Raw genomic sequence first — 21,768 nt, 5'->3', positions numbered from 1 at the left:
ACATTAAGACGCCGCTCTGCGTTACTGCTGTGGTAATACATTCAGACGCCGCTCCGCGTTATTATTGTGACGGTAATACATTCAGACGCCGCTCCGCATTATTATTGCGACGGTAATACATTCAGACGCCGCTCCGCGTTACTGCTGCGGTAATACATTCAGGCGCCGCTCCGCGTTACTGCTGTGGTAATACATTCAGACGGCGCTCCGTGTTATTATTGCGACGGTAATACATTCAGACGCCGCTCCGCGTTATTATTGCAACGGTAATACATTCAGACGGCGCTCTGCATTATCACCACGTTGGGAATACATCCAGACGCCGCTCCGCGTTATTATTGCAACGGTAATACATTCAGACGCCGCTCCGCGTTACTGCTGTGGTAATACATTCAGACGCCGTTCCGCGTTGTTATTGCGGCGGTAATACATTCAGACGCCGATCCACATTATTATTGCGACGGTAATACATTCAGACGCCGCTCCACGTTACTGCTGTGGTAATACATTCAGACGCCGCTCCGAGTTATTATTGCGACGGTGATACATTCAGACGCCGCTCCGCGTTATTAGTGCGGCGGGAATACATTCAGAAGGCGCTCTACATTATTATTGCGGCGGGAATACATTCAGACGCCGCTCCGCGTTACTGCAGTGGTAATACATTCAGAAGGCGCTCCGCATTATTGCGACGGTAATACATTCAGACGCCGCTCCGCATTATTATTGCGACGGTAATACATTCAGACGCCGCTCCGCGTTACTGCTGTGGTAATACATTCAGACGCCGCTCCGTGTTATTATTGCGACGGGAATACATTCAGAAGGCGCTCCGCGTTATTATTGCGGCGGGAATACATTCAGACGCCGCTCCGCGTTACTGCTGTGGTAATACATTCAGAAGGCGCTCCGCGTTATTGCGACGGTAATACATTCAGACGCCGCTCCGTGTTATTATTGCGACGGTAATACATTCAGACAGCGCTCTGCGTTATTAGTGCGGCGGGAATACATTCAGACGCCGCTCTGCGTTATTATTGCGGCGTTACTGCTGTGGTAATACATTCAGACGCCGCTCCGCGTTTTTAGTGCGACGCTAATACATTCAGACACCGCTCCGCGTTACTGCTGTGGTAATACATTCAGACGCCGCTCCGCGTTACTGCTTTGGTAATACATTCAGACGCCGCTCCGCATTATTATTGCGACGGTAATACATTCAGACGCCGCTCCGCATTATTAGTGCGGCGGGAATACATTCAGAAGGCGCTCCGCGTTATTATCGCGGCGGGAATACATTCAGACGCCGCTCCGCGTTACTGCTGTGGTAATACATTCAGACGCCGCTCCGCATTATTATTGCGGCAGTAATACATTCAGACGCCGCTCCGCGTTACTGCTGTGGTAATACATTTAGACGCCGCTCCGTGTTATTATTGCGACGGGAATACATTCAGAAGGCGCTCCGCATTATTATTGCGGCGGTAATACATTAAGACGCCGCTCAGCGTTACTGCTGTGGTAATACATTCAGACACCGCTCCGCGTTATTATTGCGACGGGAATACATTCAGACGCCGCTCCGCATTATTATTGCGACGGGAATACATTCAGAAGGCGCTCCACGTTATTATTGCGGCGGTAATACATCTAGACGGCGCTCTGCGTTACTGCTGCGGTAATACATTCAGACGCCGCTCCGCGTTACTGCTGTGGTAATACATTCAGACGCCGCTCCGTGTTATTATTGCGGCGGTAATACATTCAGACGCCGCTCCGTGTTATTATTGCGACGGTAATACATTCAGACACCGCTCCGCGTTACTGCTGCGGTAATACATTCAGAAGGCGCTCCACGTTATTATTGCGACGATAATACATTCAGACGCCGCTCCGCGTTATTATTGCGACGGTAATACATTCAGACGCCGCTCCGAGTTATTATTGCGACGGTAATACATTCAGACGGCGCTCTGCATTATCACCACGTTGGGAATACATCCAGACGCCGCTCCGCATTATTATTGTGACGGTAATACATTCAGACGCCGCTCCGCGTTATTAGTGCGGCGGGAATACATTCAGACGCCGCTCCGCGTTACTGCTGTGGTAATACATTCAGACGCCGCTCCGCGTTACTGCTGTGGTAATACACTCAGAAGGCGCTCCGCGTTATTGCGGCGGTAATACATTCAGACGCCGCTCCGTGTTATTATTGCGACGGTAATACATTCAGACGGCGCTCTGCATTATCACCACGTTGGGAATACATCCAGACGCCGCTCCGCATTATTATTGTGACGGTAATACATTCAGACGCCGCTCCGCGTTATTAGTGCGGCGGGAATACATTCAGACGCCGCTCCGCGTTACTGCTGTGGTAATACATTTAGACGCCGCTCCGTGTTATTATTGCGGCGGTAATACATTAAGACACCGCTCAGCGTTACTGCTGTGGTAATACATTCAGACACCGCTCCGCGTTATTATTACGACGGGAATACATTCAGACGCCGCTCCGCATTATTATTGCGACGGGAATACATTCAGAAGGCGCTCCACGTTATTATTGCGGCGGTAATACATTCAGACGCCGCTCCGCATTATTATTGCAACGGTAATACATTCAGACGCCGCTCCGCGTTATTATTGCGACGGGAATACAGTCAGAAGGCGCTCCACGTTATTATTGCGGCGGTAATACATCTAGACGGCGCTCTGCGTTACTGCTGCGGTAATACATTCAGACGCCGCTCCGTGTTATTATTGCGGCGGTAATACATTCAGACGCCGCTCCGCGTTATTATTGCGACGGGAATACATTCAGAAGGCGCTCCACGTTATTATTGCGGCGGTAATACATCTAGACGGCGCTCTGCGTTACTGCTGTGGTAATACATTCAGACGCCGCTCCGCATTATTATTGCGGCGGTAATACATTCAGACGCCGCTCCGCGTTATTATTGCGACGGTAATACATTCAGACGCCGCTCCGCATTATTAGTGCGGCGGGAATACATTCAGAAGGCGCTCCGCGTTATTATCGCGGCGGGAATACATTCAGACGCCGCTCCGCGTTACTGCTATGGTAATACATTCAGAAGGCACTCCGCGTTATTGCTGTGGTAATACATTCAGACGCCGCTCCGCGTTACTGCTGTGGTAATACATTTAGACGCCGCTCCGCGTTATTATTGCGACGGGAATACATTCAGACGCCGCTCCGCATTATTATTGCGACGGGAATACATTCAGAAGGCGCTCCACGTTATTATTGCGGCGGTAATACATCTAGACGGCGCTCTGCGTTACTGCTGCGGTAATACATTCAGACGCCGCTCCGCGTTACTGCTGCGGTAATACATTCAGACGCCGCTCCGTGTTATTATTGCGGCGGTAATACATTCAGACGCCGCTCCGTGTTATTATTGCGACGGTAATACATTCAGACACCGCTCCGCGTTACTGCTGCGGTAATACATTCAGAAGGCGCTCCACGTTATTATTGCGACGGTAATACATTCAGACGCCGCTCCGAGTTATTATTGCGACGGTAATACATTCAGACGCCGCTCCGCGTGACTGCTGTGGTAATACACTCAGAAGGCGCTCCGCGTTATTGCGGCGGTAATACATTCAGACGCCGCTCCGTGTTATTATTGCGACGGTAATACATTCAGACGGCGCTCTGCATTATCATCACGTTGGGAATACATCCAGACGCCGCTCCGCATTATTATTGTGACGGTAATACATTCAGACGCCGCTCCGCGTTATTAGTGCGGCGGGAATACATTCAGACAGCGCTCCGCGTTATTATTGCGACGGGAATACATTCAGACGCCGCTCCGCGTTATTATTGCGACGGGAATACATTTAGCCGCCGCTCCGCGTTACTGCTGTGGTAATACATTCAGACGCCGCTCCGTGTTATTATTGCGACGGGAATACATTCAGAAGACGCTCTACCTTATTATTGCGGCGGGAATACATTCAGAAGGCGCTCCGCGTTATTATTGCGGCGGTAATACATCTAGACGCCGCTCCGCGTTATTATTGCGACGGTAATATATTCAGACGCCGCTCCGCGTTACTGCTGCGGGAATACATTCAGAAGGCGCTCCGCGTTATTATTGTGCCGGGAATACATTCAGACGCCGCTCCGTGTTATTATTGCGACGGTAATACATTCAGACGCCGCTCCGCGTTACTGCTGTGGTAATACATTCAGACGCCGCTCCGTGTTATTATTGCGGCGGTAATACATTCAGACGCCGGTCCGCGTTACTGCTGTGGTAATACATTCAGACGCCGGTCCGTGTTATTATTGCGGCGGTAATACATTCAGACGCCGCTCCGCGTTACTGCTGTGGTAATACATTCAGACACCGCTCCGCATTATTATTGCGACGGTAATACATTCAGACGCCGCTCCGTGTTATTATTGCGACGGTAATACATTCAGACGGCGCTCTGCATTATCATCACGTTGGGAATACATCCAGACGCCGCTCCGCATTATTATTGCGACGGTAATACATTCAGACGCCGCTCCGCATTATTATTGCGACGGTAATACATTCAGACGCCGCTCCGCGTTACTGCTGTGGTAATACATTCAGACGCCGCTCCGCATTATTATTGCGGCGGTAATACATTCAGACGCCGCTCCGCGTTACTGCTGTGGTAATACATTCAGACGCCGCTCCGCATTATTAATGCAACGGTAATACATTCAGGCGCCGCTCCGTGTTAGTGCTGTGGTAATACATTCAGACGCCGCTCCATGTTATTATTGCGACGGTAATGCATTCAGACGCCGCTCCGCGTTACTGCTGCGGTAATACATTCAGAAGGTGCTCCGCATTATTATTGCGGCGGTAATACATTCAGACGCCGCTCCGCGTTATTATTGCAACGGTAATACATTCAGACGCCGCTCCGCGTTATTATCGCGACGGTAATGCATTCAGACGCCGCTCCGCGTTACTGCTGTGGTAATACATTCAGACGCCGATCCACATTATTATTGCGACGGTAATACATTCAGACCGCGCTCCGCGTTATTATTGCGACGGTAATACATTCAGACGCCGCTCCGCGTTACTGCTGTGGTAATACATTCAGACGCCGATCCACATTATTATTGCGACGGTAATACATTCAGACGGCGCTCCGCGTTATTATTGCGACGGTAATACATTCAGACGCCGCTCCGCGTTATTAGTGCGGCGGGAATACATTCAGAAGGCGCTCTACATTATTATTGCGGCGGGAATACATTCAGACGCCGCTCCGCGTTATTATTGCAGCGGGAATACATTCAGACGCCGCTCCGCGTTACTGCAGTGGTAATACATTCAGACGCTGCTCCGCGTTATTATTGCGACGGTAATACATTCAGACGCCGCTCCGTGTTATTATTGCGACGGTAATACATTCAGACGCCGCTCCGCATTATTATTGCGACGGGAATACAGTCAGAAGGCGCTCCGCATTATTGCGACGGTAATACATTCAGACGCCGCTCCGCATTATTATTGCGACGGTAATACATTCAGACGCCGCTCCGCATTACTGCTGTGGTAATACATTCAGACGCCGCTCCGCGTTACTGCTGTGGTAATACATTCAGAAGGCGCTCCGCAGTATTATTGCGGCGGTAATACATTCAGACGCCGCTCCGCGTTACTGCTGTGGTAATACATTCAGAAGGCGCTCCGCGTTATTGCGACGGTAATACATTCAGACGCCGCTCCGTGTTATTATTGCGACGGTAATACATTCAGACGGCGCTCTGCGTTATTAGTGCGACGGTAATACATTCAGACGCCGCTCCATGTTACTGCTGTGGTAATACATTCAGTCGCCGCTCCGCATTATTATTGCGACGGTAATACATTCAGACACCGCTCCGCGTTATTATTGCGACGGTAATACATTCAGACGCCGCTCCGCGTTACTGCTGTGGTAATACATTCAGACGGCGCTCTGCATTATTATCGCGACGGTAATACATTCAGAAGGTGCTCCGCATTATTATTGCGGCGGTAATACATTCAGAAGGTGCTCCGCGTTATTGCGACGGTAATACATTCAGACGCCGCTCCGCGTTACTGCTGTGGTAATACATTCAGACGCCGCTCCGCGTTACTGCTGTGGTAATACATTCAGACGCCGTTCCGCATTATTATTGCAACGGTAATACATTCAGGCGCCGCTCGGAGTTACTGCTGTGGTAATACATTCAGACGCCGCTCCGCGTTATTATTGCGACGGTAATGCATTCAGACGCCGCTCCGCGTTACTGCTGCGGTAATACATTCAGAAGGTGCTCCGCATTATTATTGCGGCAGTAATACATTCAGACGCCGCTCCGCATTATTATTGCCAAGGTAATACATTCAGACGCCACTCCGCGTTATTATTGCGACGGTAATACATTCAGACGCCGCTCCGCGTTATTATTGCGACGGTAATACATTCAGACGGCGCTCTGCATTATCACGTTGAGAATACATCCAGACGCCGCTCTGCATTATTATTGCGACGGTAATACATTCAGACGCCGCTCCGCGTTATTATTGCAACGGTAATACATTCAGACGCCGCTCCGCGTTACTGCTGCGGTAATACATTCAGACGCCGCTCCGCATTATTATTGCGGCTGTAATACATCTAGACGGCGCTCTGCGTTATTATTGCGGCGGGAATACATTCAGAAGGCGCTCCACGTTATTATTGCGACGGTAATACATTCAGACGCCGCTCCGCGTTATTAGTGCGGCGGGAATACATTCAGACGCCGCTCCGCATTACTGCTGTGGTAATACATTCAGTCGCCGCTCCGCATTATTATTGCGACGGTAATACATTCAGACACCGCTCCGCGTTATTATTGCGACGGTAATACATTCAGACGCCGCTCCGCGTTACTGCTGTGGTAATACATTCAGACGGCGCTCTGCATTATCATCACGTTGGGAATACATCCAGACGCCGCTCTGCATTATTATTGCGACGGTAATACATTCAGACGCCGCTCCGCATTATTATTGCGGCGGTAATACATTCAGACGCCGCTCCGCGTCACTGCTGTGGTAATACATTCAGAAGGTGCTCCGCGTTATTGCGACGGTAATACATTCAGACGCCGCTCCGCATTATTATTGCGGCGGTAATACATTCAGACGCCGCTCCGCGTTATTATTGCGACGGTAATACATTCAGACGCCGCTCCGCATTATTATTGCAACGGTAATACATTCAGACGGCGCTCTGCATTACTGCTGTGGTAATACATTCAGACGCCGCTCCGCATTATTATTGCAACGATAATACATTCAGTAGGTGCTCCGCATTATTATTGCAACGGTAATACATTCAGAAGGTGCTCCGCATTATTATTGCGGCGGTAATACATTAAGACGCCGCTCCGCGTTACTGCTGTGGTAATACATTCAGACGCCGCTCCGCGTTATTATTGTGACGGTAATACATTCAGACGCCGCTCCGCATTATTATTGCGACGGTAATACATTCAGACGCCGCTCCGCGTTACTGCTGCGGTAATACATTCAGGCGCCGCTCCGCGTTACTGCTGTGGTAATACATTCAGACGGCGCTCCGTGTTATTATTGCGACGGTAATACATTCAGACGCCGCTCCGCGTTATTATTGCAACGGTAATACATTCAGACGGCGCTCTGCATTATCACCACGTTGGGAATACATCCAGACGCCGCTCCGCGTTATTATTGCAACGGTAATACATTCAGACGCCACTCCGCGTTACTGCTGCGTCAATACATTCAGAAGGTGCTCCGCATTATTATTGCGGCGGTAATACATTCAGACGCCACTCCGCATTATTATTGCCAAGGTAATACATTCAGACGCCGCTCCATGTTATTATTGCGGCGGTAATACATTCAGACGCCGCTCCGCATTATTATTGCGGCGGTAATACATTCAGACGCCGCTCCGCGTTATTGCTGTGGTAATACATTCAGACGCCGCTCCGCGTTACTGCTGTGGTAATACATTCAGACGCCGCTCCGCGTTATTGCTGTGGTAATACATTCAGACGGCGCTCCGCGTTATTGCTGTGGTAATACATTCAGACGCCGCTCCGCGTTACTGCTGTGGTAATACATTCAGACGGCGCTCTGCATTATCATCACGTTGGGAATACATCCAGACGCCGCTCTGCATTATTATTGCGACGGTAATACATTCAGACGCCGCTCCGCATTATTATTGCGGCGGTAATACATTCAGACGCCGCTCCGCGTTACTGCTGTGGTAATACATTCAGAAGGTGCTCCGCGTTATTGCGACGGTAATACATTCAGACGCCGCTCCGCATTATTATTGCAACGGTAATACATTCAGACGCCGCTCCTCATTATTATTGCAACGGTAATACATTCAGACGCCGCTCCGCGTTATTATTGCGACGGTAATACATTCAGACGCCGCTCCGCGTTACTGCTGTGGTAATACATTCAGACGCCGCTCAGCATTATTATTGCAATGGTAATACATTCTGACGCCGCTCCGCGTTACTGCTGTGGTAATACATTCAGACGCCGCTCCGCATTATTATTGCAACGGTAATACATTCAGACGGCGCTCTGCATTACTGCTGTGGTAATACATTCAGACGCCGCTCCGCGTTATTATTGCGGCGGTAATACATTAAGACGCCGCTCCGCGTTACTGCTGTGGTAATACATTCAGACGCCGCTCCGCGTTATTATTGTGACGGTAATACATTCAGACGCCGCTCCGCATTATTATTGCGACGGTAATACATTCAGACGCCGCTCCGCGTTACTGCTGCGGTAATACATTCAGGCGCCGCTCCGCGTTACTGCTGTGGTAATACATTCAGACGGCGCTCCGTGTTATTATTGCGACGGTAATACATTCAGACGCCGCTCCGCGTTATTATTGCAACGGTAATACATTCAGACGGCGCTCTGCATTATCACCACGTTGGGAATACATCCAGACGCCGCTCCGCGTTATTATTGCAACGGTAATACATTCAGGCGCCGCTCCGCGTTACTGCTGTGGTAATACATTGAGACGCCGTTCCGCGTTATTATTGCGGCGGTAATACATTCAGACGCCACTCCGCATTATTATTGCCAAGGTAATACATTCAGACGCCGCTCCATGTTATTATTGCGGCGGTAATACATTCAGACGCCGCTCCGCGTTATTATTGCGACGGTAATACATTCAGACGCCGCTCCGCATTATTATTGCAACGGTAATACATTCAGACGCCGCTCCGCGTTATTAATGCGACGGTAATACATTCAGACGCCGCTCCGCGTTACCGCTGTGGTAATACATTCAGACGCCGCTCCGCGTTATTATTGCAACGGTAATACATTCAGACGCCGCTCCGCGTTATTAATGCGACGGTAATACATTCAGACGCCGCTCCGCGTTACTGCTGTGGTAATACATTCAGACGCCGCTCCGTGTTATTATTGCGACGGGAATACATTCAGACGCCGCTCCGTGTTATTATTGCGACGGGAATACATTCAGAAGGCGCTCCACGTTATTATTGCGGCGGTAATACATCTAGACGGCGCTCTGCGTTATTATTGCGGCGGTAATACATTCAGACGCCGCTCCGTGTTATTATTGCAGCGGTAATACATTCAGAAGGCGCTCCACGTTATTATTGCGACGGTAATACATTCAGACGCCGCTCCGCATTATTATTGCGACGGTAATACATTCAGACGCCGCTCCGCATTACTGCTGTGGTAATACATTCAGTCGCCGCTCCGCATTATTATTGCGACGGTAATACATTCAGACGCCGCTCCGCGTTATTATTGCGACGGTAATACATTCAGACGCCGCTCCGCGTTACTGCTGTGGTAATACATTCAGACGCCGCTCTGCATTATCATCACGTTGGGAATACATCCAGACGCCGCTCTGCATTATTATTGCGACGGTAATACATTCAGACGCCGCTCCGCATTATTATTGCGGCGGTAATACATTCAGACGCCGCTCCGCGTTACTGCTGTGGTAATACATTCAGAAGGTGCTCCGCGTTATTGCGACGGTAATACATTCAGACGCCGCTCCGCGTTATTATTGCGACGGTAATACATTCAGACGCCGCTCCGCATTATTATTGCAACGGTAATACATTCAGACGCCGCTCCGCGTTATTATTGCGACGGTAATATATTCAGACGCCGCTCCGCGTTATTATTGCGACGGTAATACATTCAGACGCCGCTCCGCGTTACTGCTGTGGTAATACATTCAGACGCCGCTCCGCGTTATTATTGCGACGGTAATATATTCAGACGCCGCTCCGCGTTACTGCTGTGGTAATACATTCAGACGCCGCTCCGCATTATTATTGCAATGGTAATACATTCAGACGCCGCTCCGCGTTACTGCTGTGGTAATACATTCTGACGCCGCTCCGCATTATTATTGCAGCGGTAATACATTCAGAAGGCGCTCCACGTTATTATTGCGGCGGGAATACATTCAGACGCCGCTCCGCGTTATTATTGCGACGGTAATACATTCAGACGCTGCTCCGCGTTATTATTGCGACGGTAATACATTCAGACGCCGCTCCGCATTACTGCTGTGGTAATACATTCAGTCGCCGCTCCGCATTATTATTGCGACGGTAATACATTCAGACACCGCTCCGCGTTATTATTGCGACGGTAATACATTCAGACGCCGCTCCGCGTTATTAGTGCGGCGGGAATACATTCAGACGCCGCTCCGCATTATTATTGCGACGGTAATACATTCAGACGGCGCTCCATGTTATTATTGCGACGGTAATACATTCAGACGCCGCTCCGCGTTATTAGTGCGGCGGGAATACATTCAGACGTCGCTCCGCGTTATTATTGCAACGGTAATACATTCAGACACCGCTCCGCATTACTGCTGTGGTAATACATTCAGACGCCGCTCCGCGTTATTATTGCAATGGTAATGCATTCAGACGCCGCTCCGCGTTACTGCTGTGGTAATACATTCAGACGCCGCTCCGCGTTACTGCTGTGGTAATACATTCAGACGCCGCTCTGTGTTATTATTGCGACGGTAATACATTCAGACGCCGCTCTGTGTTATTATTGCGACGGTAATACATTCAGACGCCGCTCCGCGTTACTGCTGTGGTAATACATTCAGACGCCGCTCCGCGTTACTGCTGTGGTAATACATTCAGACGCCGCTCCGCATTATTAATGCAACGGTAATACATTCAGACGCCGCTCCGCGTTACTGCTGTGGTAATACATTCAGACGCCGCTCTGTGTTATTATTGCGACGGTAATACATTCAGACGCCGCTCTGTGTTATTATTGCGACGGTAATACATTCAGACGCCGCTCCGCGTTACTGCTGTGGTAATACATTCAGACGCCGCTCCGCGTTACTGCTGTGGTAATACATTCAGACGCCGCTCCGCGTTACTGCTGTGGTAATACATTCAGACGCCGCTCCGCATTATTATTGCAACGGTAATACATTCAGACGGCGCTCTGCGTTATTAGTCCGGCGGGAATACATTCAGAAGGCTCTCCGCGTTACTGCTGCGGTAATACATTCAGACGCCGCTCCGCATTATTATTGCGACGGTAATACATTTAGACGCCGCTCCGCGTTACTGCTGTGGTAATACATTCAGACGGCGCTCCGTGTTATTATTGCGACGGTAATACATTCAGACGCCGCTCCGCGTTATTATTGCAACGGTAATACATTCAGACGGCGCTCTGCATTATTATCACGTTGGGAATACATCCAGACGCCGCTCCGCGCTATTATTGCAACGGTAATACATTCAGACGCCGCTCCGCGTTACTGCTGTGGTAATACATTCAGACGCCGCTCCGCATTATTATTGCGGCGGTAATACATTCAGACGCCGCTCCGCGTTATTGCTGTGGTAATACATTCAGACGCCGCTCCGCGTTATTATTGCGACGGTAATACATTCAGACGCCGCTCTGCGTTATTATTGCAACGGTAATACATTCAGACGCCGCTCCGCATTATTATTGCAACGGTAATACATTCAGACGCCGCTCCGCGTTACTGCTGTGGTAATACATTCAGACGCCGCTCCGCGTTATTATTGCGACGGTAATACATTCAGACGGCGCTCTGCGTTATTATTGCGACGGTAATACATTCAGACGGCGCTCCGCGTTATTATAGCAACGGTAATACATCCAGACGCCGCTCCGCGTTATTATTGTGGCGGTAATACATTCAGACGGCGCTCAGTGTTATTATCGCGACGGTAATACATTGAGACGCCGCTCCGCGTTATTGCGGCGGGAATACATTCAGAAGGCGCTCCGCGTTATTATTGCGACGGTAATACATTCAGACGGCGCTCTGCGTTATTATTGCGACGGTAATACATTCAGACGCCGCTCCGCGTTATTATTGCGACGGTAATACATTCAGACGCCGCTCCGCGTTATTATTGCGACGGTAATACATTCAGACGCTGCTCCGCGTTATTATTGCGACGGTAATACATTCAGACGGCGCTCTGCATTATCATCACGGCGGGAATACATCCAGACGGCGCTCCGCGTTATTATAGCAACGGTAATACATTCAGACGCCGCTCCGCGTTATTATTGTGGCGGTAATACATTCAGACGCCGCTCCGCGTTATTGCGGCGGGAATACATTCAGAAGGCGCTCCGCTTTATTATTGCGGCGGGAATACATTCAGACGGCGCTCTGCGTTACTGCTGTGGTTATACATTCAGACGCCGCTCCGCATTATTATTGCGACGGTAATACATTCAGACGCCGCTCTGCATTATTATCACGGCGGGAATACATCCAGACGGCGCTCCGCGTTATTATAGCAACGGTAATACATTCAGACGCCGCTCCGCGTTATTATTGTGGCGGTAATACATTCAGACGGCGCTCAGTGTTATTATCGCGACGGTAATACATTGAGACGCCGCTCCGCGTTATTGCGGCGGGAATACATTCAGAAGGCGCTCCGCTTTATTATTGCGGCGGGAATACATTCAGACGGCGCTCTGCGTTACTGCTGTGGTTATACATTGAGACGCCGCTCCGCATTATTATTGCGACGGTAATACATTCAGACGCCGCTCTGCATTATTATCACGGCGGGAATACATCCAGACGGCGCTCCGCGTTATTATAGCAACGGTAATACATCCAGACGCCGCTCCGCGTTATTATTGCGGCGGTAATACATTCAGACGCCGCTCCGCGTTATTACTGCGACGGTAATACATTCAGAAGGCGCTCCGCGTTATTATTGCGGCGGGAATACATTCAGAAGGCGCTCCGCGTTATTATTGCGGCGGGAATACATTCAGACGCCGCTCCGCATTATTATTGCGACAGTAATACATTCGGACGCCGCTCCGCGTTATTATTGCGACGGTAATACATTCAGACGCCGCTCCGCATTATTATTGCGACAGTAATACATTCGGACGCCGCTCCGCGTTATTATTGCGACGGTAATACATTCAGACGCCGCTCCGCGTTATTATTGCGGCGGTAATACATTCAGACGGCGCTCTGCGTTATTATTGCGACGGTAATACATTCAGACGCCGCTCCTCGTTATTATTGCGGCGGTAATAAATTCAGACGCCGCTCCGCGTTATTATTGCGACGGTAATACATTCAGACGCCGCTCCGCATTATTATTGCGGCGGTAATAAATTCAGACGCCGCTCCGCGTTATTATTGCGGCGGTAATACATTCAGACGCCACTCCGCGTTATTATTGCGGCGGTAACACATCCAGACGCCGCTCCGCGTTATTATCACGGCGGGAATACATTCAGACGCCGCTCCACGTTATTATCACGGCGGGAATACATTCAGACGCCGCTCCGCGTTATTATTGCGGCGGTAACACATCCAGATGCCGCTCCGCGTTATTATTGCGGCGGTAATACATCCAGACGCCGCTCCTCGTTATTATTGCGGCGGGAATACATTCAGACGCCGCTCTGCGTTATTATTGCGGCGGGAATACATTCAGAAGGCGCTCCACGTTATTATTGCGGCGGTAATACATCTAGACGCCGCTCCACGTTATTATCACGGCGGGAATACATTCAGACGCCGCTCCGCGTTATTATTGCGGCGGGAATATATTCAGAAGGCGATCCACGTTATTATTGAGGCGGTAATACATCTAGACGCCGCTCCGCGTTATTATTGCGGCGGTAATACAGGGTAAGCGGATATATTTGTGATTGGTCTCCAGCTGCTGTTTATTTTTTGCAGTTTGTGCCCTTCCAAGTCCACGAAAACATTTTAAATCCCCAAAAAACCTCAAGAGTTCCTTAAGTAAACAGATTGGGCCGTATGCTTATAATCCAATTATTCCTCTCGCCACCCAAAACAAAAAAACAGGCTGCTGCGATCCAAGGCGGCGCATGGCCGGCACTCAGGCCATTCCTGGCATTTATAGAATCCCCCAAGGCTGACTGATCCCGACAGCTGCTCCTGTGCCGTCCCCTCCAGCAGTCTCAGCCTGGAGCCTCGTACATGCAGCAGACAGCGAGCCGAGCAGTCCTGGGCCACTGACCCACTGCAGCCATGATGGAAGTCAAAGCCATTAAGATCAGGGTCACCTCCTGCATCGTCCTGGTCGGGGTGGCACTGATGCTGGCCGCTGTGATGAGCGATCACTGGGCCGTGCTGAACCCCAAAGTGGACGATTACAGCCAGCCGTGCGAGGTGGCACATTTCGGGTTGTGGAGGCTGTGTACCAAGAAGATATTAATGGAGGAAACAGACTCTGAAACCCAGGGGTGCGGACCTGTAAGCCTTCCTGGAGGTAGGTGACCGCACAGCGCATGCCCCGGGCCCAAATAGAGTCGAGGTGCGTTACAGTGATCCCCAGCATAGCTCCTTGCGGGGTGTGTTGCGGGAAGTCGTGTGACGCTTTCCACCTCAGTCAAATAATTTACTATATATCTCAAATAGATTACATTTAATTTGACAAATGCCTATTTTTCCTGAAAATTAGCTTATAAAGAAGGGGGGCTGTCAGTTTGTTCCATGTTTTTGGTAAATACCGATCCCCAGACACCAACGAAAGCGGTTTTCGTATCGGGATCTATGATTCAGAGACGCGCTGAGGTCCAAGAACATGCGCGGAGGCCTGTGTGTTACGGTAATAAAAGCTCCTTAGGGATATCTGCGCACGACCCGTTTTCCTCCCCACCATCGTCCGATCGCTGCCCGGCTTAGTAAAACATATGCAAACACCGATGATTTTTTGCCCGTTAGCTTCATATTTGATTATGGGGGCGCAGAATTTTTTAATCTGCAAACTATTCAGCTCAGCCAGGTCAAAAGGGGTTAATATCGGGGGTGCTGCCTGTCACAGGGGGGGCATTATCCTGCAGTAAATCAACTCCTCCAGATAAGGTTCTAGCCACAGAAGGAAAGTGAATGGGGGGGGCATTAAACCGCGCTGAATGTTCGGCTTCCCACAACGTGTTGAGCGAGGAATCGTTCGAGACACTGAGCCTCAGTGAGAACGCGGCAAAGTCAGAGCTTAACAAACACATTAACCGGCTGACAGCGCCACGGGACAGCCTGCGCAGGGGAGCTCCGGCCACGCGACATGTTATGGAGACTCTATAAGGATGGCATTCAGCACCCAGTTTTATTGCATATTGGAGGAATTTCTTCTTTAGTAAAAATAGGTGACCCTGTCCCCTGGAGCTTACATTCTACCAGTATAATGGGAGGCCCTGTCCCAAGAGCTTAGAGTCAAGTGGGGTAACGAAAAGCCATGATATTTCATGTTATATTCTATGACATCATAACCTCATCGTTATTCTGAATGCTGATGTCCGAGTCATCTCTTTGCTCCAAAACCCGGCTCCCTGAGCCCACTCGGTGTAACCCGATCTGCGTCCCGCCTGAAGATGCTGAATGACTCCTTGAAATAAATCTGGGTGGGGAGTGACTGAACCCACGCAGGACCCTCCTTCCCACGGCACCTGCCGGCTCATGTCGCAATTTCTGCTGACCCCGCAGCAGCTGCGGTGACCCCGGCTTTACACACGTGGCTGGGATTCCGCATATCGTGTATTCATCAGCATTTGCTGATATTCAGCTTGTTTTCCCACCCGTGGCACCATCCAGTCACCATTGACTACGTTGGCGGTTCCGTGGCCTCTCTGTCCTCCTCCGGCCAGCAGCTGAAGTTGCAGACGTGGGCGCCGTGGCGGGTTTCTACATAATGTCTTAAGTGCTCCGTATTACTGGAGGATCTGCGGGGCGGATGTTACTCGTCTCCAAACCAGAGGCGTTGTCAGCAGATATTAATAAATAGGACACAAGAGACAGACGTGTCCGGTGCGGACACCTTCCATGGGCTGCGTGTCTGGGTTTGGACAGTCGTAAAGTCCAGCTGTCCTGTTTTTACATGCGCAGGTCGTGTATTGACGGACAGTGACATGTGTGTCAGCGCCAGGAACCTGTGTCACAAGCATTACACTCCGTGATGTTCACGAGACCCTCATCCCACATTCATATGTCAGCGGGAGCCACACGTGTAACTGAAGCCACGTCAGGCATTAAACACATCTCTGTAGCCAATGATGTGTCAGATATGGGCCCCCCCACCTCCTACCATGGTATAAATACACTTTTATTGGGTGCGCCACAAATACCTTCCTCCCTATCAAGAGCCATAAACCGCGTTGTCCTCAAAGTACATAATTCAAATAGTTCCCGCGTTGTAGAACGTATCACGTAGTAGACACACGGAACAGGTAACCAGTGAAGGAGGTAGCTATAGGGACAACGTTAAAATGAATGTTTTCTTCACGTTTTCAGGATATTTGTAGATTTGGCTCTGAGGTCCCGGCTGCGGCTGCAAAACGTCCGGCACGGAAACGGAAAAATAATAAAATAACAATAAATAATCTCTAAATACCACGAGGGGGAGGAGCGGCTCCGCGGCTCGGGCGCTAATCCTGTCCCGCTCTCTCTCCCCAGATGTCAGCTGCTCCTACTTCAAACACTTCACCTCCGGAGAGAACGCCGAAATCTTCGAGGTGACCACTCAGAAAGGTGCGGTCCACGAATCTTATAGATGACGTAAGAACGTGAGGGTAAAGATGGGGGATAATCGGCTCGTTGGTCGCCGGCCGGCGGATGGGGTACTGTTGGTCCTACACTCCGTGTCTCCCTCAGATTCCTTCAGCCGTGACCTGCCCGAATGGTTCCGGTTTCACTCTTGGTTGCGAAGGTTTGGGGAGGAATAAGGTTCCTGGCTCTTATGGCCGATACTGATCCAGTAGTAGAGGTCACTGTACGGCGATTGTCTGGCTGGTGGTGGTGGGCCAAGCAGGTGGGAATCCTCTCTCAGCTTCAGGAAGTCTTCTGAAGCATCTCATGCCTCGTGTCCCACAGAATACAGCATCTCGGCGGCCGCCATTGCCATTATCGGAGTTGGCTTCATGACGATGGGGACGGTGTGCACCCTGCTGTCCTTCAAGCAGAAGCTGGACTACCTGCTCAAACCAGCCGGCCTCTTCTACGTGTTTGCAGGTGAGGCCATGCAAGGCTCTCCTTACCTTATGGATAAAGTCATTACAGTCTGACCCCTTACAGTGCAGGGAGATCCTGACAGCACTATACCGATACCCCGGGGGGGGGGGGTACGCTGGGGTTGACAGGTTAATCAGAAGGTATCCCCGCAAACTACTGGCTAAGATTTATAATGCGGCAGAAGATGGTTCCCACGCCAGTCCTCGCAGCCCGTTAACTTCGGGGGCATCAGGAGTTAGAGGAGCAGAGAGGGACTTGAGAAACTGAACAGGGACACTTGTGAGATTTAAGTAAACCACTGGCAGATCCACCTGTGCTCATGCAGGGTAACACTCTAATTTATCCCCAGGTCTCTGCATGATCATCTCCGCAGAGGTCATCAGACAATCTGTGCACCGGATGATCGACAGCAAGGACACGGTGTGGATTGAGTATTACTACTCGTGGTCGTTCGCCTGCGCCTGTTCCGCCTTCGTGCTGCTATTTATCTGCGGAATTGCCCTTGTTCTGATCTCTCTGCCCCGGATGCCCCGGAATCCATGGGAAACCTGTATGGATGCCGAGCCCGATATGTAACACGTGCCGTCCACAGATACCATGGACATAATGACGGGAGACAAGGGGTTAAATAACAGGGACCTTGTCGGGTGCCGGCAGCGAATCCCCAGGACTGCGGCTTCTTAAGTATTAAATTCCACGTTTCCAGCCGTTTCAGCTTTTTGCCCCTTAATTTCCACTGCTCCTGATTGGAGAGGCGCCCGCGGGTAGCGGCTGCTCAGGAGGGTACATCTGAGCATCATTACAATATATCAGCAAGTTACCCCTGGGGCAGGAGCGTGGTACCCGCAGGGCGCCGGTACCCGTCAATGCCCCTCTCCTCCGGGAGGCGGAAGCATCTTAAAAGGCACAGCATCGATATTTTTCCGTTTACAGACACGCGGCCGCGTGTCGCGCTGGACAAGCTTTAAACGCGCCGTGTTTTTACCTACGCAGGGCTAACTGTGACAATAAAGAGCTTTGTATCTAGAGCAGTGAATCTAGAATAATAACTGAACGCCTGAAATACACAAAACGCACTCCTTTCTGCGATATGTGAACCGATCCCACCCTGTCCCGTAGAACCTCCCAAGACTGACCCTTTGTTGCATTACCCACCCCTCAGGAAAACAAAGAGTTAATAAAGACTTCGAGTACTTCTACAAAAGGCATCACAACTGCACCTCGGGGCAAAAGGTGACATTAAACCCTTTGTGTGACAGACAGCGACAGATTGTGTTGGATTGTTACAGGAACACAGACATTGGCTAGAATAAGCAGCAATCACTCACACAGTGAGTGTAACAGGTTAATACCCACACACACACACACACAGTGAGTGTAACAAGTTAATACACCCCCCACACACACACACAATGAGTGTAACAGGTTAATACCCCCCACACACACACACACAGTGAGTGTAACAGGTTAATACACCCCACCCCACACACACACAGTGAGTAACAGGTTAATACACCCCCCCACACAGAGAGTGTAACAGGTTAATACACCACACACACACAGTGAGTGTAACAGGTTAATACACCCCCCCACACACACAGTGAGTGTAACAGGTTAATACACCCCCCCACACACACAGTGAGTGTAACAGGTTAATACACCCCCCCACACACACACACACAGTGAGTGTAACAGGTTAATACACCCCCCACACACACAGTGAGTGTAACAGGTTAATACACCCCCCCACACACACACACACACATACACAGTGAGTGTAACAGGTTAATACACCCCCCACACACACAGTGAGTGTAACAGGTTAATACCCCCACACACACACGGTGAGTGTAACAGGTTAATACCCCCCACACACACAGTGAGTGTAACAGGTTAATACCCCCCCCCCACACACACACACACACACACAGAGCGTGTGACAGGGTAATACCCCACCACAGAGTGTGTGACAGGTTAATACCCCCTATCGGGGCAGGTTAATTAAGGGGACTTACCTCGCAGGGGGCAGCTCTGCTGGATGGCCGGGAATGTCTGTCCTGTGCGCTTCAGAATCAGTCCTGGCTCCCTCCTGCCCCAGGTGGGGTGAATATCAGGTGAATGTAAAGGCCCCAAAAATACCTCACGTCAAATATGTAAGAAATTGGCGCCCTCTGCAGCAGTCTCTTTAGCCTTCTCAGACTGTATTGAGGGGAGCAGTCTCTTCTGCCTCCTCAGACTGTATTGAGGGGAGCAGTCTCTTCTGCCTCCTCAGACTGTATTGAGGGGAGCAGTCTCTTCGGCCTCCTCAGACTGTACTGAGGGGAGCAGTCTCTTTTTGGCCTCCTCAGACTGTACTGAGGGGAGCAGTCTCTTTTTGGCCTCCTCAGACTGTACTGAGGGGAGCAGTCTCTTTTTGGCCTCCTCAGACTGTACTGAGGGGAGCAGTCTCTTTTTGGCCTCCTCAGACTGTACTGAGGGGAGCAGTCTCTTTTTGGCCTCCTCAGACTGTATTGAGGGGAGCAGTCTCTTTTTGGCCTCCTCAGACTGTATTGAGGGGAGCAGTCTCTTTGGCCTCCACAGACTGTACTGAGGGGAGCAGTCTCTTTTTGGCCTACTCAGACTGTATTGAGGGGAGCAGTCTCTTCGGCCTCCTCAGACTGTACTGAGCGGGAGCAGTCTCTTCGGCCTCCTCAGACCGTACTGAGGGGAGCAGTCTCTTTGGCCTCCTCAGACTGTGTTGAGGGGAGCAGTCTCCTCAGCCTCCAAGCTGTATAAGGAAAAGCAGTCTCTCTTTGCTTCCAGGTTGTACTCGTGTAGCAGTCCATTGCCCCCAGGCTGTTTTTGCCCCGGGCAATCTCTTAGCAGGGCTCTCCGGTCGGTGACTCTCTCTCAGTCCTAATCACACTGAGGGGCAGTAGCTGGTGCAGCCGGCAATTAACCCCGTGCGTCTCACAATTAACCCCGTGCGTCTCACAATTAACCCTGTGTATGCTGGTGTGTGAATGCATATTTACACTGAAAAGCGCTTCATGTTAACCAGATTTAAATTCAACTTACTAGCCCCGCCCTCCTTGCTGCCCCACCCGTGTGGGGCCCTGCAGCATCTGCCCCTGTTGCCCTGGCTTTACACTAAACAAAGGGGGTTCCAGCCAGTATTTTACCCCCTCACCCATGTTTCAGGGTACAATCTGCCCCACACCTCCCAAGTGTCACTGTTTAGTTTGGCCAGTCCCAATCTCGATGCCCCACGTTTCTAGGAGGTCAGAATGCTTCCAGGGTATGAGGGTATCACAGGGGTCCGACAGCCCTGAAAGCCCCGATAATGTGTATAGAAACAGCTTTTCTTAATCTGCGTGTAAGCCTTCGCTGGAGCACATGTAACGCTAGGATGGATTGCAAGCTCTGCGTCTCACTCCTGTTACTGTACAGTGGAAGCGCTCGTCTTCTGCATTTCTTTGAAGTAAATTTGCTTTCTTTGGGGTAGAATCAGCCCGTGTCCTCTTTGGCCTCCGTTTTGTTGGCCGTGGTAGCTCTCGTGCCAGTGTTTGGGTCCAGGTGCCAGGGGTTTTACCCAGCTCTTCCTCCTCATATATTTCGCACTGCAGACCCCCTTTCTTCTGTAATGACCTGCAGAGACCTCTATCTGTAAGCATTTGCACCGGTGAGCCCATGGCGTACGGTTATCAGCTCGGGATGAGCTGGCGGCGGTACCCGGTAACCGGCTGAGCACCGTGGCTAGACCAGCGCTCAGTAAAAAGCCTGCCTGAGCACAGGTGAGCGTGTGAAGCGTGTCCTGCTCTTCAGCATGGGTTACTGGAGATACCCGGGGGGGGGGGGGGGCTTGCGGGATGTGTGTATTCAGTAAATATATAGGAGGGGAAGCATGTCTAACCTATACATAGCACCCCCCCCTTCCCGTTACCTTATGTGTCCCTGACCCCATTACACAGCCCCTTTATCTCTTATAACGGGGGTGGCCGTAAAGCGCACCCCAGCCCATAAACATAACCCACAGACTGCAAGACATACTGAAAACGTGGGCTGGAGGGGCACTCGAGAAGCATCTTCCTCCACACCGTCGCCTGACGCGGCTGCCGGCCAGAAAAGCGGCGCTGCGGCAGAATTCATATTCCCTGCTGCGAC

The 21,768-nt window shown here is 50.7% G+C and overlaps 1 protein-coding gene across 1 annotated transcript; it reads left to right on the top strand.

The window, feature by feature from the left end:
* The first annotated feature begins 14,559 nt into the window (after nt 1-14,559).
* CACNG1 (calcium voltage-gated channel auxiliary subunit gamma 1) lies at nt 14,560-18,651 on the top strand. Its single transcript, XM_053453545.1, has 4 exons — nt 14,560-14,890; nt 17,071-17,145; nt 17,488-17,625; nt 17,975-18,651. The coding sequence occupies exons 1-4, from the start codon at nt 14,650-14,652 to the stop codon at nt 18,199-18,201; spliced, it is 681 nt and encodes a 226-aa protein (XP_053309520.1). The 5' UTR covers nt 14,560-14,649; the 3' UTR covers nt 18,202-18,651.
* Nucleotides 18,652-21,768: the final 3,117 nt, after the last annotated feature.

Source organism: Spea bombifrons, chromosome 13, assembly GCF_027358695.1.
Source record: "Spea bombifrons isolate aSpeBom1 chromosome 13, aSpeBom1.2.pri, whole genome shotgun sequence".
Taxonomy (NCBI): Eukaryota; Metazoa; Chordata; class Amphibia; order Anura; family Pelobatidae; genus Spea; species Spea bombifrons.
This window is presented reverse-complemented; position numbering and strand designations above follow the sequence as displayed.

Coding starts and splice junctions, on each gene's coding strand:
- CACNG1 (XM_053453545.1), top strand. CDS start 14,650: ATGATGGAAGTCAAAGCCATTAAGATCAGGGTCACCTCCTGCATCGTC. Junction 14,891..17,070: donor ACCTGTAAGCCTTCCTGGAG/GTAGGTGACCGC, acceptor CTCTCTCCCCAG/ATGTCAGCTGCTCCTACTTC. Junction 17,146..17,487: donor CGAGGTGACCACTCAGAAAG/GTGCGGTCCACG, acceptor CGTGTCCCACAG/AATACAGCATCTCGGCGGCC.